This window comes from Dendrobates tinctorius, unplaced genomic scaffold (genome assembly GCF_039654945.1).
Source record: "Dendrobates tinctorius isolate UK_male_01 unplaced genomic scaffold, ASM3965494v1 ptg000009l, whole genome shotgun sequence".
Lineage (NCBI taxonomy): Eukaryota > Metazoa > Chordata > Amphibia > Anura > Dendrobatidae > Dendrobates > Dendrobates tinctorius.
In genome coordinates, this window is record NW_027361677.1 from 4,101,314 (window position 1) to 4,119,191 (window position 17,878).

At 48.4% G+C, this 17,878-nt stretch overlaps 1 protein-coding gene across 1 annotated transcript; it reads left to right on the forward strand.

Annotated features, from left to right (window-relative positions):
- The first annotated feature begins 28 nt into the window (after positions 1-28).
- Positions 29-16,921, forward strand: NUDT21 (nudix hydrolase 21). Its single transcript, XM_073582072.1, has 7 exons — positions 29-280; positions 3,406-3,606; positions 4,031-4,094; positions 14,254-14,343; positions 14,426-14,501; positions 16,473-16,587; positions 16,678-16,921. The coding sequence occupies exons 1-7, from the start codon at positions 165-167 to the stop codon at positions 16,697-16,699; spliced, it is 684 nt and encodes a 227-aa protein (XP_073438173.1). The 5' UTR covers positions 29-164; the 3' UTR covers positions 16,700-16,921.
- Positions 16,922-17,878: the final 957 nt, after the last annotated feature.

Sequence of the window (17,878 nt, forward strand, 5' to 3'; positions counted from 1 at the left end):
ACTACAATTCCCACGATTCCCCCACAAAGCGTCGCAGCGTTATGGCAACTTCCGGTCTTAACCGGAAGTGGTTCTCCGCATTCAGCGCTCCCGTTGTACTACTCTTTACCTCTCGGGAATCCGTTTGGGGGCTGATATAAGGGCAGCTCGGCGGCGGCAGCAGGATGTCGGTCATTCCTCCCAATCGCTCTCAGACCGGCTGGCCCAGAGGAGTCAATCAATTTGGAAACAAGTATCTGCCGCAAACCAAGCCCCTGACCCTGGAGCGGGCCATAAACTTGTGAGTGGGGGCTACGGACACGCTCTGTGTACAGACTGTGGATGTAACAGAGCTGGGTGCGCCGATGGGGCCGAGCCTTGTGTTTATATCCTGTGAAAAGCTGTGTGTATGAGAAGACTGATGCAGCAGAGCTGTGTGTGCATGTGAGCATTGATGCAGCAGAGCTGTGTGTGTGCATGTGAGTGCTGATGCAGCAGGGCTGTGTGTGTGCATGTGAGTGCTGATGCAGCAGGGCTGTGTGTGTGCATGTGAGCATTGATGCAGCAGAGCTGTGTGTGTGCATGTGAGTGCTGATGCAGCAGGGCTGTGTGTGTGTGCATGTGAGTGCTGATGCAGCAGGGCTGTGTGTGTGCATGTGAGTGCTGATGCAGCAGGGCTGTGTGTGTGTGCATGTGAGTGCTGATGCAGCAGGGCTGTGTGTGTGTGCATGTGAGTGCTGATGCAGCAGGGCTGTGTGTGTGTGCATGTGAGTGCTGATGCAGCAGGGCTATGTGAGTGCTGATGCAGCAGTGCTGTGTGTGTGTGCATGTGAGTGCTGATGCAGCAGGGCTATGTGAGTGCTGATGCAGCAGTGCTGTGTGTGTGTGCATGTGAGTGCTAATGCAGCAGGGCTGTGTGTGTGCATGTGAGTGCTGATGCAGCAGTGCTGTGTGTGTGTGCATGTGAGTGCTGATGCAGCAGTGCTGTGTGTGTGTGCATGTGAGTGCTGATGCAGCAGTGCTGTGTGTGTGTGCATGTGAGTGCTGATGCAGCAGTGCTGTGTGTGTGTGCATGTGAGTGCTGATGCAGCAGTGCTGTGTGTGTGTGCATGTGAGTGCTGATGCAGCAGGGCTGTGTGTGTGCATGTGAGTGCTGATGCAGCAGGGCTGTGTGTGTGCATGTGAGTGCTGATGCAGCAGGGCTGTGTGTGTGCATGTGAGTGCTGATGCAGCAGGGCTATGTGAGTGCTGATGCAGCAGTGCTGTGTGTGTGTGCATGTGAGTGCTGATGCAGCAGGGCTATGTGAGTGCTGATGCAGCAGTGCTGTGTGTGTGTGCATGTGAGTGCTAATGCAGCAGGGCTGTGTGTGTGCATGTGAGTGCTGATGCAGCAGTGCTGTGTGTGTGTGCATGTGAGTGCTAATGCAGCAGGGCTGTGTGTGCGCGCATGTGCGCGCTGATGCAGCAGGGCTGTGTGTGCGCGCATGTGCGCGCTGATGCAGCAGGGCTGTGTGTGCGCGCATGTGCGCGCTGATGCAGCAGGGCTGTGTGTGCGCGCATGTGCGCGCTGATGCAGCAGGGCTGTGTGTGCGCGCATGTGCGCGCTGATGCAGCAGGGCTGTGTGTGCGCGCATGTGCGCGCTGATGCAGCAGGGCTGTGTGTGCGCGCATGTGCGCGCTGATGCAGCAGGGCTGTGTGTGCGCGCATGTGCGCGCTGATGCAGCAGGGCTGTGTGTGCGCGCATGTGCGCGCTGATGCAGCAGGGCTGTGTGTGCGCGCATGTGCGCGCTGATGCAGCAGGGCTGTGTGTGCGCGCATGTGCGCGCTGATGCAGCAGGGCTGTGTGTGCGCGCATGTGCGCGCTGATGCAGCAGGGCTGTGTGTGCGCGCATGTGCGCGCTGATGCAGCAGGGCTGTGTGTGCGCGCATGTGAGCGCTGATGCAGCAGGGCTGTGTGTGCGCGCTGATGCAGCAGGGCTGTGTGTGCGCGCTGATGCAGCAGGGCTGTGTGTGCGCGCTGATGCAGCAGGGCTGTGTGTGCGCGCTGATGCAGCAGGGCTGTGTGTGCGCGCTGATGCAGCAGGGCTGTGTGTGCGCGCTGATGCAGCAGGGCTGTGTGTGCGCGCTGATGCAGCAGGGCTGTGTGCGCGCGTGTGTGAGCGCTGACGCAGCAGAGCTGTGTGCGCGTACGTGAGCGCTGACGCAGCAGAGGTGCGCGCTGACGCAGCAGAGGTGCGCACATGAGCGCTGATGCAGCAGAGGCGTGTGTGTGAGCGCTGATGCAGCAGAGCCGTGTGGTTTTCTTGTGTCTCCTGTTAATTGCTGCATGCTCTTCATCCTTTATCAGACATAGGGGGCACGTTTCTTTACCAGCAGTTCCTCCTAATATCATAGCTCTGTCCCATACACTTGATTGGGACGGAGCCACAGTATCAGGCATACACTGTACAGCACTGTGCTCTATAGCGCCAACAAGGCGCTCATCCAAGTTCTACGATCCTTTCGGTCTGCTGATGGGTCGGGTGCCCGGTGTCGACCCCCCCCCACACTGATTGGATGCTGTTTGCTGATCCCATGGATAAGTCATCAATATAAAGATCCTGGCAAACCCCTTATGTTTATTTCCTGTCTGTTACACGGTGTAATAGCTGTGGACAGTTTTAGGGACGACGTCGTGTTACATATTTGCCCTGTCGGTCCCCTCCAACCTCTCCAGTGGTGAAGGTACAACTCCCATTATATCATATTCACAATTCTGCTGAATGTTGCATTGTAACAGCTGATCCGATAAAACATTATCTCTGCTAACAGAGGGACAACTGAGCAGCGGCATAAGGGCGACTGTTCTTGGAATGCAAATCACAAGAGTAAGAACTCTGTAAAGTAAATTTCAGCTCAAAATTGTGAGTTCAGCTCCGGAGTATAATATCAGCGGTCATTTAAAGAGGAGCTTGGATTGTTATTATTTATTCTAAGTACCCCCTCCATTTGAGGTGGCTGCCACTGAATATGGAACAGTTTTTCTACTGTCACTCCATTTCAAAATTATGCCCCCAGCAATAATGGTGCAAATTTTCATTTCATCGATCTGGGCGTGGTTTACGGAACTCCTGTGTGTTTTGTTTTTTCTCCTCTTACGCCTGCCAATCAAAACACAGCCGTGCCGACAGAGATTTTGCTTCTAGTGAAAATGTACACAGAACTGCTGCAGATAAAACAGGGATTTTCTCAAAACTGCATCAAGCAGCCCAGTAACTGACACATCACTGAAATCAGGGTCTCTGCCCCTACATCTTGCTGCTGTCGGATATGTCAGCAAAAACCTGGTGACAGATGAATCTTAAGAACAATAAAAGATGAGCAGTGTAATAATGTCCTTGTGCTGAGCGCTGCCGCTTGCTAATACATCTGCTCTGTATCCCCAGGTATCCTCTGACTAACTACACCTTTGGTACCAAGGAGCCGCTGTATGAGAAGGACAGCTCGGTGGCTGCGCGGTTCCAGCGAATGCGAGAGGAGTTTGACAAGATTGGAATGAGGCGCACGGTGGAGGGCGTCCTGATCGTCCACGAACACAGATTACCCCATGTGCTGTTACTGCAGCTGGGAACCACCTTTTTTAAGCTGTAAGTTCACCCCCTTAGAACTTTTCTGACTTTCCAGGGGGTATTTCCACATTCACTCCACACCCCTGTACACAAGTGACAAGTATGTGCAGAGCAGTCTCTACACCGTCCTCACAGATTAAATACCTTGGCCCCCTATCCGCTGGGGATCCCAATCTCTTTGGATGGAGCAGTGATGCACCTGTATGACCCCCTTCTCCATTCACTTCAGTGGGACTGATGCAGCGGCTGCGTCCATCATTGCGTAGATGCACGGCCACTCCATGCACAGGAGGAATATCTACGAGATTCCACTCCGTCGGCCGCAGTCATTGGGGAGGTGGTCCCATATGTGCAGACCCCTCTAATAAAATTGTCACACAAGAGGATATACCATATAGGTCCGATAAGAGACAACCCGTTTACCTTGATTGTTTCTTTCCAGGCCTGGGGGAGAACTCAATCCTGGAGAGGATGAAGTAGAAGGATTAAAGCGCCTCATGACCGAGGTATGGATTCATTTTTACTCCTTAAAGATGGGGGTGTGTAGGGGAAGATATGGGATTTTGATTTTATTTAAGTGTCACATATGGTTCTGTGATCATTTCATAGAGGTTCAGTCCTGAATTCGGAGTTTGGGTTATACAATGGAACTGTCACACCTTTGGTGTTTTGTCAGGTGCCATCATAAAAATCCATATTTTATATCTTCATGATATCTATCACAAGTCTCTGTTTTTATGTCTGGCTCCTTTCATTGCTTTTTAAAGGGAATCTGTCATCAGGTTTCTGCTATTCTATCTGAGAGGAGCATGATGTAGGGGCAAAGACCCTGATTCCGGCAATGTGTCACTTACTGGTCTGCTTGCTGTGGGTTTGATACAATCCCAGTTTTATCTGCTGCTGATCTATCATTGCTCAAAATGCTGAGTCCTGTATAACCCTGCCCCCACACCTGGTTGGCAGCTTTCTATGTACACTGTGCATAGGCAGAAAGCTGTCTATCAGCGGTGGGGGTGAGGTGGACTACATGGGAGCAGGTTTATTAGTCCTCTAGTGATAATCAAGAGTGATTTTATCAAAACTGCAGCAAGCAGCACAGTAAGTGATACATTTCTGGAATCTGGGTTTCTTTTTCTACATCATGCCACTCTCCTATTTGGTGGCATAACCTGGTGCCTGATTTCCTTTCACCACTTAATACTACGAAGACACCAAAAAATATGCTTTACATTCGGTAAGAAAATCCAGTTAAAATGTAGACACCTTTATTGACAACATGATCTAAAAATAAGGTGACAATACATATAATATACCACACAGGAAAAATAGGTGGGTACACCCGGGAAGAGTTAAAGACTTTTAAATAGTAAGGGTCTTCTGAATATAAGTGTAGTCTACCATCATGTATACTTATATGAAATATAAATTCGGCACTCTAATTTTGAATGCAGAAAAAAGAAAATACTTTATTGATACAGGCAGGGCTGAAATTAGGAACTGAGGGGCCCCCCTTGAGACTCCGCCCAGGCTCAACCCCTCGAACTGTCCACAGCCCTACCGCTTACTCTTTGAAAAACTCCACTTCTCACCAATCACACACTAACAGTTCCCATCACCAGATCACACACATAGCTAGCAGCTTTTGTTTTTTTTTTCCAGAAGATTTTTTTTTTTTTTTTTTTTAAAGCCACCACCACAAAAAGGTAGACTCTTTTGGCCGGGCCCTACTCTAACGTATTAGTCATTTGTTAAAATATCCAATACAATCTAATATATAAAGCTCAAGTATGTGTATGTCCGGGATTGGCATCCGCATCGTCGCAGCTACAGCCACTCGACTATGGGATGGCAAATGTGTATGATGGGTATATGGGCACGGGACTATGGGATGAGGATGTATGATGGGTATATGGGCACGGGACTATGGGATGGAGGATAATTATAATTTGCTATAACTAACCACAGTTAGTTACTATGCCCGGGCAGTGCCGGGCTCTTCAGCTAGTTTAGGTATATTTTTATTTCTTTCAATTTTTAAAATGACCAATATCCTCACATACAAGGGACAAATACCAACGCACCATGTCCAGACAACATATTACCACCACATAGAGACCTAATAATTTTATGTCTATAGCGCCAACATTTTCCACAGCAATTTACATTATAGTGGGGGCTTGTACAATAATAGCACATACAAGGAACAAATACTGCCACACCATGGCTGGACAACATATTACAGTGATCACCAGTGACGTTATACACTGGAGCTCTGTATATATTGTGCAGGTTATACAGTGATCAATGACATTATACACAGGAGCTCTGTATATAGTGTATAGTGTCACTGTACAGGTAACACACTGACTCATCAGTGACGTCTCTAGGTGAAGTCCTTCATCTTTGCTTTTCATCTTCATCCAGCCAGGGCTCGTCTCTGCAGGAAATAACACAGATATCTAGCGCACTGCTTGCAGAACACATTACTTCATTTTTTCCCAACTTCTAAACTACACCATATGAAGAAAAAAAAGGCGATAGTGTCGCTCTGCACAGTAACAGGACCGCCCTCCATTTAAAACAGTATCCTCAAAAAATAAAATAAATACATCACTGCAGTAATAATATCCCTTAATTAGCTCTTATGGTAATAGTATCCCCCATCCTGGCCCCCGTGTGTCTCATTCCTGGCTCCAGTTCTCCCATTCTGATCCCATATGTTCTCCCATCCTGCCCTCATGAGTTTCCATTCTGTCCCCATGTGATGTCCCCTCCTGCCCCATCTGTCTCCATTGATTCCATCCTGCCCATGATGCTGCACCATGTGTCTCCATCCTGCGCCATGATCCTGCCCCCCGTGCCACTTTCGCTAAAAATAAAAAAAATTCTTACCTGGTCGTGCTCCTGCGGCGATGCTCCCAAAATGCAGTTCAAGTGCGCACTCGCCAGCGAATGACAATGACATCATACGCCAGCGACGTGTCCGCTGAAGTCAGCTTCCAGCCTCCGATTGGTGGTGGCTTTTAACTATTGCCGTGCGGGTCCACACAACAATAGTCTCAGACGCAGGTTCAGTTACTGCAGCGGCACAATCCTGTCACTAGGGCCTGCTGAGCAGAGGAGAAGGCCCCCTCTGATCATCGGGCCCAATACGCCAGTCGGGGCAGTAATGCCCTGATGGCGGCCCTAGATACGGGTACATCCACTGTATTTCAAACGTTTTGACGTTTCGGCCAACAATCAACCCTTCATCAGAACTACAAAGAATAAATAATAAAAAATGGACAATTGTCAACATGTGTAGCGCCTTAAATAGGGTTATAATTTTTTTTTAAATCAGATTATTTTTATTCAGCAAAAAAAGTAACAATTACAACACTTACCAAATGGCATACAATTAGGCATTTAGAAAATAGGGTTATCATTGACCTCCTTGGCAAACTCACCGCACTTCCGGGGCCGCGGTGTAGCAGCGCCAGTGAGGTCAATTATAACCCTATTTAAGGCACTCCACATGTTGTCAATTTTTTGTTATTTATTCTTTGCAGTTCTGATGAAGGCCGAAACGTCAATGTTTACCATACAGTGGATGTATCTGTATCAATAAAGTGGGTTTGTTTTTTTTTTTTTTTTTGTTTTTTTTCAGCATTCAAAATTGGAGTGCCGAATAATTTATTTTTGCTATCATTGCAGAGTAGTATCCTATTCGTGCACCCATCAATAGGAGTGCCGCGCAGCCCTTTTTGACATCATGTACACTTGGTCACCATCAATAGCCGAGGGTTGCATACAAGCTTGTACAGCCTTAATCTAATATGCATATATTGCATGATTAACATCTCATAGTCTAATAACCATCTCTAAAAGAGGAGAGGAAATCCTCAATGTGTCTTAAAAACCATAGGCAAATGAAAGGAACCACCGCTAGAGCACCTTCTAACATAACAGCATAGTTGCAATAATAAGATGGAACGCATATTTAAAGGGGTGCTGGAAATGTGGCACAGTTATAAGCCTATAAGTCAAAGACAGACAGAGGTATTGTTACCTGGAGACCAAGGAACCTGGGACCCCCACCACGCGTTTCGCATTGAAATGCTTCGTCCGGGGACACCTGTCCACACACTTAATCACACTCCAACCTCTCCACCATGGCCGAGATGTCTAAGGACACCAGGGACAAATTGTAGACCTGTACAAGTCTGCAATGGGCTACAGGACATTAGGCAAGCTGCTTGGTGAGAATGCAGCAACTATTGGTACAATTGTTAGAAAATGGAAGAAGCACAAGATGACTGTCAAATGGCCTCACATCATTCAGAGATAAGTAAAGTAAACTTGGCACTCAACTTTCGATGAATTGAATGTGTTTTAATGCAGTCAAGTAAAATAAAATAAAACGTTCCGGCCTCACTAGGCCTTCCTCAGTTACAGACTGCAGAGAGAGGTTGGTGTCTTAAGTGCATTTGCAGGTTGTGAAAAGTCACAGAAAATCGCGTCACTGCAGGTCATACGCACATACCGACTCTCCTCTAGGACGGCCATACAAGTTCAGGAATCCACAATCCTTGTGGTCAATATGACAGCTCATTATTTAAAGTGATTTTCTCCTTCGCCTCATTGGGGGACACAGATACTCTGGGTGTATGCTTCTGCCGCTAGGAGGCTGACACTAAGTGAAAAAAAAAAAAAAGAAAAAAAAAGAGGTTAGCGCCTCCTCCGTCGTATACACCCTCGCCCCTATTGCGGGCGGAACTCAGTTTTTTGCTTAGTGTCCTTTGGAGGCACACACTTCTGGATGTCTCCAGACTATATATTTTTTTTTTTTTTTTTTTCCCATGAAGATGAGACAGGGGTGACAGATCCTATTGAAAGGGTCCGATCTCCCCAAACCATATAAGCGAGTGAAGCGCCCTCACAGAATCTTTTCCTCTCACCCGGAGTTTGAGGACATAGTGCAGCAGCACAGAGAACGTCCAGACAAGCGTTTCTCGGGTCAAAAGGCACTCGAAACAAGGTATCCGTTTGCTCCGGACCTCCGTAAAAGATGGATGGAATCCCCGATGGTGGATCCTCCGGTTTCGCACCTAGCCACCAAGACCCTGCTATCCGTGCCTAGTGTTTCCCCGATCAAGGATCCCACGGATCGCCTTATAGAGAGCTTAGCTCGCTCAGTATATGAGGCGTCAGTGTCAGCAATCGATCCCTCGTTCGCAGCAACTTGGGTAGCCAAGGCTATGATATCATGGTCAGAAACATTAAACAAGGTCGCACAGGAGCAGGATCTACCTGCAGAGATTTCGGAGGTCGCAGGTCAGATGGCGATGGCCGGAGATACGTAATCAATGTGTCTTTGGATGCGGACAATTGCTCGGCACTTGCTGCCGCTAATGCAGTTTCGATCAGAAGAGCCCTATGGTTAAGGACATGGCGAGCCGATTCTTCTTCTAAGAAGTCCATGACTTCCCTGCCTTATAAGTGCGGCCGCCTATTTGGGGAGAAGTTGGACCAACTTATCTCCGACTCCACAGGAGGAGAGAGCGGGTTTCTCCCTCAACAAAGGGTCAAACCGCTTTTTTGTTACCCGTTTTAGACACGTTTTCAGGCCTTTCGCAACACTGGGTGAACTACAGCGGCCAATTCCGCCACCTCAGGCTGCCCCAACCAGGATAGGGAGCGGCAGGTCTCATATAGAGCCAACCCATTGGGGAGATTGCGTACTCAGCAGTCCAGATCGAGGGGATCCAGATCCCAAAGATCATCGGCTAAATGACATGAGGCCTTTACCAGACGACACCAGCAAGGTGGGGGGCCGCCTACTCTTGATTTTTCCACGTCTGGGCCAATGTCGCTCACGACGCATGGGTAAAGGAATTGGTGGCCTCAGGTTACAAAATAGAATTTGTCAGATATCCGCCAAGACGGTTTTTTTCTTTCCCGGCTTCCCAGAGTGGATGCCCAGGCAAGGGCGCTATTGGGAGCCATCAAATCGCTCCAGCACAAAAGTCATTGTTCCAGTGCCGGAACACGAAAAGAAAAAAAATCAGGGGTTCTATTCCTACCTTTTTGCGGTTCCCAAAAAGGACGGGTCTGTCAGGCCTGTTTTGGACCTGAAGCTTCTGAACAAATTCATCAGGATCAGACCTTTCCGGATGCAGTCTCTCCGGTCAGTCATATCGGCCATGGAGCAGGGAGAATACTTGGCCTCAATAGATATCCAGGACGCATTTCTGCATATTCCCATTTTTCCTCCTCATCAGAGGTTTCTACACTTCGCCATCAGCGATCTACATTTTCAGTTCGTAGCACTATCCTTCGGGCTAGCCACGGCTCCCAGAGAGTTCACACACGTTATGGCAGTTGTCATGGCCATACTGCATTCTCGAGGCATAGTCGTTGTGCCTTATCTGGACGACCTCTTGGTCAAAGGCACTTCAGTGCGGGCATGCAAGGAAAATGTCAACATCATGCTAGATACTCTTGCCCGCTTGAGTGGTTGGTCATTGCGAAGAAGTCATCCTTTGTGCCAGCTCAAAAGATCTCCTTCCTAGGAATGATTCTCGACACTCGCCGAGGGTTGGTAATTCTCCCTCAGGAAAAGGTGCTAGCGCTCCGACAGGGAGTCCGGACACTTCGGCAACCAGTCCCTCATACCATCCGTTCCGGAATGAGTAGTCTAGGGAAAATGGTAGCAGCAATGGAAGCGGTACCGTTCGCCCAGTTTCATCTTCGCCCCCTGCAGCACGCCCTTTTGTCAGCTTGGGACAAGAATCCCTTCACGCTCGATCGGCAGTGCCGACTGCCCTTTCAAGTCAGGCAGTCGCTCGGATGGCGGCTAACCAGTTCCTCTGACCCATGGGAAACCTTTCCCCCCAGACCATTGGTTGGTGATGACAACCGACGCCAGTCTCCTCGGCTGGGGAGCAGTGTTTCGCCACCACACGACCCAGGGACGGTGGTCGCCACAGGAGGCACGCCTCCCGATCAACTTACTGGAGATACGAGCAATTCAGCTGGCTCTGCCAAAGTTTCATCCCTTTCTAGCAGGCCGCCCCGTCCGGATTCAGTCGGAAAATGCCACGGCGGTGGCTTACATAAATCACCAAGGGGGCACCCGCAGCAGAGCAACCATGCGCGAGGTGGGGCACGTTCTGCAGTGGGCTGAAGCAAACCACTCGCTGATTTCAGCAGTCCACATCCCGGGCATGGAAAATTGGGTGGCAGACTTTCTCAGCCGGCAGGGTCTTGCGTTCGGAGAGTGGTCTCTACATCCCGAAGTCTTCCGGCAGGTTTGTCAGCTGTGGGGAACTCCGTATGTGGACCTGATGGCGTCCAGAGTGAACGCCAAGGTACCCACATATGTCGCTCGGGCCAGGGACCCACAGGCAATCGCTGTGGACGCGTTGGTTCTGCCATGGAACCAGTTTCACCTCCCATATCTATTTCCCCCTCTGCCACTACTTCCGAGGGTCCTCAAGAAGATCAAGACGGAAGGGGTCCCTGTGATTCTGCTGGCCCAGACTGGCCCTGTCGAGCGTGGTACGCAGATCTAATGCAGCTGCTCGCCGACGTTCCTTGGCGCCTGCCAGAGCGCCCAGATCTACTTTCTTAAGGGCTGATTTGCCACCCGAACTCAAGGGCCCTGTGTTTGACAGCATGGCCGTTGATTTTTGGATTCTAACCCAGGCTGGGTTCGGGAGCAAGGTGGTCGCTACAATGATTAGCGCCCGGAAGCCTGCTTCAGCATGAATTTACCACCACACCTGGAAGGTGTTCTTTGCTTGGTGTCGAGGCCGCGGGGTTTCTCCGCTGAGATTCTCGATCCCCCAACATCTTGACTTTTCTCCAGTAGGGCCTAGACTCGGGCTTAGCCCCAAGTTCCCTCAGGTGACAAATATCGGCCTTATCCGTCCTGTTCCAGCGCAGAATTGCTAACAGTTTGCAGGTGAAGACTTTCATCTATGGAGTCTCCCATTTGTTACCTTCCTATAAGACGACTGGGACCTTAACCTGGTCCTAAGTGTTCTGCAGGAAGCTCCATTTGAACCGCTTCAGGATATCTCCTTGAGGCACCTTTCCTGGAAAGTGGTGTTCCTAGTGGCCATCACTTCTATCAGGCGGGTTTTCAGAGCTGACGGCCCTATCCTGCCGAGCTCCGTTCCTCACTTTCCATAAGGATAAGGTGGTGCTCAGACCAGCCCCTCCTTTTCTGCCAGAAGTTGTGTCCTCTTTTTCACATTAATGAGGATGTTGCCTTGCCTTCATTTGGTCCAGCACCGGTGCACCGTATGGAGAAGGCTCTTCACACATTAGACCTGGTAAGAGCCCTCCGGAGGTACAGGTCGCGGACGGCGCCCTTGCGTCAGACGGACACGCTGTTCGTGCTCCCTGAAGGGCGCAGGAAGGGACTCCCTGCTTCAAAATCGACCATAGCCTGATGGATTTGTTTGACTGTTCAGGAGTCCTACCGCATTAGAGGCACGCCGATCCCAGCAGGGATCAGAGCGCACTCTACTCGGGCAGTGGGCGTCTCTTGGGCACTTTGGCATCAGGCTTCGGCGGAACAGGTTTGCAAAGCAGCAACCTGGTCCAGCCTGCACACATTTGCCAGACATAATAGTCATACTCAGGCCTCGGCGGATGCAAGCCTGGGTAGAAGGATTCTCCAAGCAGCGGTGGCGCACCTTTAAACAAGAGGTGCATGTAGCTTGGGTCGGTGAGTCAATCTCCCACCCAGGGACTGCTTTAGGACGTCCCACAGTATCTGTGTCCCCCAATGAGGCGAAGGAGAAACATGGCTTTTTGTGATAACTGACCGTAAAATCCTTTTCTCCGAGACGCTCATTGGGGGACACAGCACCCACCCTGTTAGCCAGTTGGCTCTGTTTTTTGTTTAATACGCATTTATTTATGTGATAAGAGTGGTCCTTTTCTGGACATGTTGTACCTGTATTAAGGCTGATTTTGTTGTCCTTCTACTGCTTTGGCACCAAACTGAGTTCCGCCCGCAATAGGGGCGAGGGTGTATACTGTGGAGGAGGAGCTAACCTCTTTTTTTCACTTAGTGTCAGCCTCCTAGCGGCAGAAGCATACACCCACAGTATCTGTGTCCCCCAATGAGCGTCTCTGAGAAAAGGATTTTATGATGGGTTATCACAAAAATCCATGTTTCTGTGACTTTTCACAACCTGAAAATGCACATAAGACACCAACCTCTCTCTGCAGTCTGTAACTGAAGAAGGCCTAGTGAGGCCGAAACGTTTTATTTATATTTTTTTAACTTGACTGCATTAAAACACATTCAATTCATCCAAAGTTGAGTGCCAAGTTTACTTTACTTATCTCTGAATGGTGTGGGAACCTACTTGTGCACCCTCTATAGTAGTGCATATGGTGTTTTCTCTTGTCAAATGTCCTCGGTCTGGGGCTCCATGCAAGATCTCGCCACATGGGGTAAGGGTGATTCCGAGGAAGGTCAGGAATCAGCCCAGAACCTCACGGGGAGGACCTGGTCAATGACCTGAAGAGAGCTGGGGCCACAGTCTCAAACATTACCGTTAGTAACACACTATGCCATCATGGATTAAAATCCTGCAGGGCACGTAAGGTTCCCTCTGCTTACGCCAGCACATGTCCAGGACCATTTGTAGCTTGCCAATGACCATCTGGATGATTCAGAGGGGAGGCATGGGAGATGATCATGTTCTCAGAAGAGACCAAAACAGAACTTTTTGGTATCCACTCCACTCGCCATATTTGGAGGAAGAAGGAGGATAAGTACAACCCCAACAGTGAAGCATGGTGGGGGAAACATCGTACTTTGGGGATGTTTTTCTGCAACGGGGACAAGATGACTGTACCGTATTGAAGGGAGGATGGGTGAAATCATGTGTCAAGATTTTGGCCAACAACCTCCTTCCCTCAGTCTGAGCATTGAAGATGGGTCATGGCTGGGTCTTCCAGCATAAAAATGATCCAAAACACACAGCCAGGGCAACTGAGGAGTCTTCAGTTCTGAACCCAATAGAAAATCTTTGGAGGGAGCTGAAACTCAATGTTGCCCAGTGACAGTCCCAAAATCTGAAAGATTTGGAGAAGATCTGTATGGAGGAGTGGGCCAAAATCCCTGCTGCAGTATGTGCAAACCTGGTCAAGAACTACAGGAAACGTCTGACCTCTGTTACTGCAAACAAAGGGTTCTGCACCAAATATTAAGTTCTGTTTTTCTATTGTATCAAATGCTTATTTCATGCAATAAAATGCAAATTAATTATGTAAAAATCATACTATGGGATTTTCTGTTTTTTATTTTTAGATTCTGTCTCTCACAGTTGAAGTGTACCTACGCTAAAAACTACATACCTCTCCATTTTTTTGTAGGTGGAAAAACTTGCAAAATTTGGCAGAGTATCAAATACTTATTTTCCCCAGTGTAGTAGATTATACGGTAAAAAGAAAATTCAACCACCTGAATTGTCACGTTTTGATTACCGCATCTCCTTTACAAAAAAAAAAAAAACTCAATCCAAAATTATCAGTCTTATATGCCAGGAGGAGTGCGCGTGAATCTGGGGAGAGGACCTGTTTTCGCCTTTTCTGCTACTTTAAAAGCCCCCTATTATATTCTATATGAGGTGACTGAATGAAGGCATCATTGCTTTGTAGATCCTCGGCCGGCAGGACGGGGTGCAGCAGGACTGGGTCATTGATGACTGCATTGGGAACTGGTGGAGGCCAAACTTCGAACCACCACAGGTTTGTCTTAAAACACTAAAATGAAAACATGCAGCCTGACATAATGTGACGCTGTGACTTCTCGTATCTGCTGTCTCCACAGTATCCATATATTCCTGCACATATCACAAAGCCAAAAGAACACAAGAAGTTGTTCCTGGTGCAACTTCAGGAAAAAGGTAAGGGCCGAGTCCTCGGGGATAAGTCCGTTCATTATTACGTTGTTCCTTCCAAGGTTTGGGCATCACCTCCACGTTATTATTCCTTTCTATGACCAGGTTGGTCCTGTTTATGAGCCGCTCACAGGGCAGCACTTGCTCCTAGCGGCAGTGATATGAGTGAAGTCCGGTCACTGCTGTTTAACTGCTTTACTTGCTGCTGTCGGTCTTCGACAGAGGAATATGAGTGCCTTGACGCGCGCTGCCAATAGGTTGCAATGGCAGCTAGGATCTTGCTAAGGCTCCCATCACTGCCATCTTGGTACTCCTGTCTAGCCCAGCCCCGGGCTGTGCTTCATGGGAGATGTGATTTTTGCAGTATATAAAACAAGCAGGCAAACAAAACAAATTAAGATGCAATAACATTTAAAAAAAAAAAATATATATATTTATTTAAAATTAAAAAAAAAAAAAAAAAATCAAATTTGATATTGGCATGTTTGTAAAGAGTCCAATGTATCAAAATATAAAACCGAAGTTATTGGTTTCTTCTTTAAAAAAAAAATTAATGTCACTAAAATAATAAAAAAACAAAAAAAAAAGAAATTCCATATCTTATATCGCTGTAATTGTACTGACCTGGGGAATCCCATTGCCGGGTCATTTTTACCGCGCAATGAACTGCAAAAATGGCGTTTATTTTCAGATCACTTGGATTTTCTTCTGGTAAAAATGAATCTCATATGGCTATGTCGACAGAAGAATGAAAAAATGATGGCTCTTGGAGGGAAAAAAAAAAATTGTCTGCAACCTTAAGAGCTTAAAGGGGGTTGGCCACTACTGTCCTTGGGATAGGCCATCAATATCTGATCAGTGGAGATGGGACACCCCTCACCCGCTCATCGATCACAACAGCGCTGTCATTTCTATAGTGGCCATAGCCCGGTACTGCAGATCAAATACCTGGGGGTGGATCTGTAGTACCGGCCATGGCCACTATAGTTTTGATGGAGCTGCTGTGTTCTGGCAGCATCCGAGAACTTCTGTCTGGTGCCGGTTAACAGCGGATCGGCGGGGGTCCCGTGGGTTGCCCCCTCCACCCATCAAATATTGATGGTGTACCCTAAGGATAAAATAAAAAGTAGTGGTCAACTGTTTAAAGAAGTTGTCCACAACTTGGACAACTCCTCCTCCTACCCCACATTTATTTCGCCCTGATAAAATAAAAAAAAAAAGCTTATACTCACCTCCTGTGTCATCGCCGTTCCAAAAGTGTTGGCACTGACGGTCCCGTGGCTTTCATGAGGTTGTTGTGACACGTTACCCCGGTGCCCAGTCAGCGCTGGCGTCACTGTCTCCACCTTTGGACAAATCCGGGCTGCAGCTGATCTGAGACTTCCTCTTCATGTTCAGTTTGTCCGAAGGCAGGGACAGTGATGCCAGCGCTGATTGGGAGCCGGGGTTACGTGTCATACAACCGCACGAAAGCCCCCGGTACCGCGAATGCCAACACTGGGAACACCGCCATCATGGGAGGTCAATATAAGCGGGTTTTTTTTAAGTTTATCGGTGCCAAGTGTGGGTACGAGAATGGGTTGTACGAGAATGGGTTGTCCTAGTAGTGGACAACCCCTTTAAGTGACTTTGCTCATACTGTCTCAGTATAACTCAATAAGCTTAAATGCCCCCTGGTGGTCGCCCTAGTAATGACATCCTATTGCATGTTAACTGATCAGAGTCCCCAATCTCTTGATCTGACTTTTGAAGCTGTATGACGGCAGGGCTTGTATAATCCTGGAGTGGTCTGGTGTCAGACTGGGGGGGGGGTGCAACGATGTTCCACATCTGGATAGCAATTAAATAAAATTAAGTCCTTATATTTAGCATACTTAGGTTTCCTCTGTCCAGTCCACTTATGCTTGCTTGCATTTTTGCTTGTACCAGTGGGATTTTTGTAAAAATATTTCTTTGTATTTTTTTTTTCTCTCTTAGCACTATTTGCAGTTCCGAAAAATTACAAACTTGTTGCCGCCCCTTTGTTTGAGCTGTACGACAATGCCCCCGGTTACGGCCCCATCATTTCCAGCCTTCCACAGCTCCTTAGTAGGTAAGCTGGCTTTCTACCTCCACGTATTACTGATGGCGGCTGGAGCTCCGTGGCGTCGCAGCCCATATTAAGGTCTAATCTCTTCCACAGGTTCAACTTCATTTACAACTGATGGTGGAGAGAGCCGGGGTCCCATCGTGCGGGCGGAGCAGTCTCTGTGAGAACAGCTTTATAATGCGGGGAGCCGAGGCGGAATCCATTGTTTGTTTTTCCTGACTTGGCGCTGTGACACACAGCAGCGAGATATGTTATTGTGACCAATTTCTTTTTTTCATGTACCGTTGTGATATTTTATTTTTTTTTTTTAAACCATTAAACAGTTTCTTTTCTTTTCTCTGTCTGTCACTTTGTGGCCAAATATGATAAAATCTTCAGGATAACCAATGCCGCAGGAGCGAATGCAATTCTAACCACTCCAGTGAATGTAGACGTCCCTATAAATGGTGACCACCCAGATAAGTATGCTTTTGGTCAGTAAAAAAATAAAAAACCTGTAAGGCCGCAATCACACTACTGTGTGTGATGTGAAAAACTCGCACAAGTCACTCGCATCAACACCCGGTGCTGCCGCATACATGCAGCTCCAGTCCTGAGTTCCGGGGGCAGTGTCGGGTGTTAATGCGAGAGACTCGTGCGGGTGATCCTGGCCTAAGGGTGTGAAGTGGAGCCAACTTATATACAAGGAGCAAGGCAAAAAGAAAACTGTGTCTTACATCCGCGTGGTGCTCCAGGGGTGCCTGGTTTCCCCCCAAACGGGCTCCGGGGGGGGGGGGGGCCCTGCTTCTATGGACAAATATGATACTTGTCTGTTGTTCCAAGTCATCTGATCTGACCATGGACCACGTGAAACGGGCATAAGGTCGTATTCACACATCCGTGCATCACAGACGGTGATTCGTGGACCGGCCGCTGCTCTTCCGACCTATAAGGCTGTCGAGTCCGGGTAAGACCTGCGGCCAGCCTGTACTCGGACCGCGAGACCACGTATGTGTGAATGATGATTAATACATGTGCAAGCTGCGTCCCTCTGCAGACCTGTGGCTCCTTGGTGTTGCAAAATCTGGTGGTAGAAATGACACTGTGGCCACAATTCAATAAGGGGCGTCTTATACTCCAGTCTTAGTGAGGGGAACGCAGAAGTAAGAGGCGCACACCACTTAATGAATTCGGTGCATCTTATTGGTGGTGTGCGCCTCCGAGCAGCTCGCCAGAAATGGACCGCACAGGAGTACCATTTCGGCCATAAACACTGATACGTCAGCCCCATGAGTCTCGCCATCTAAAGAGGGTA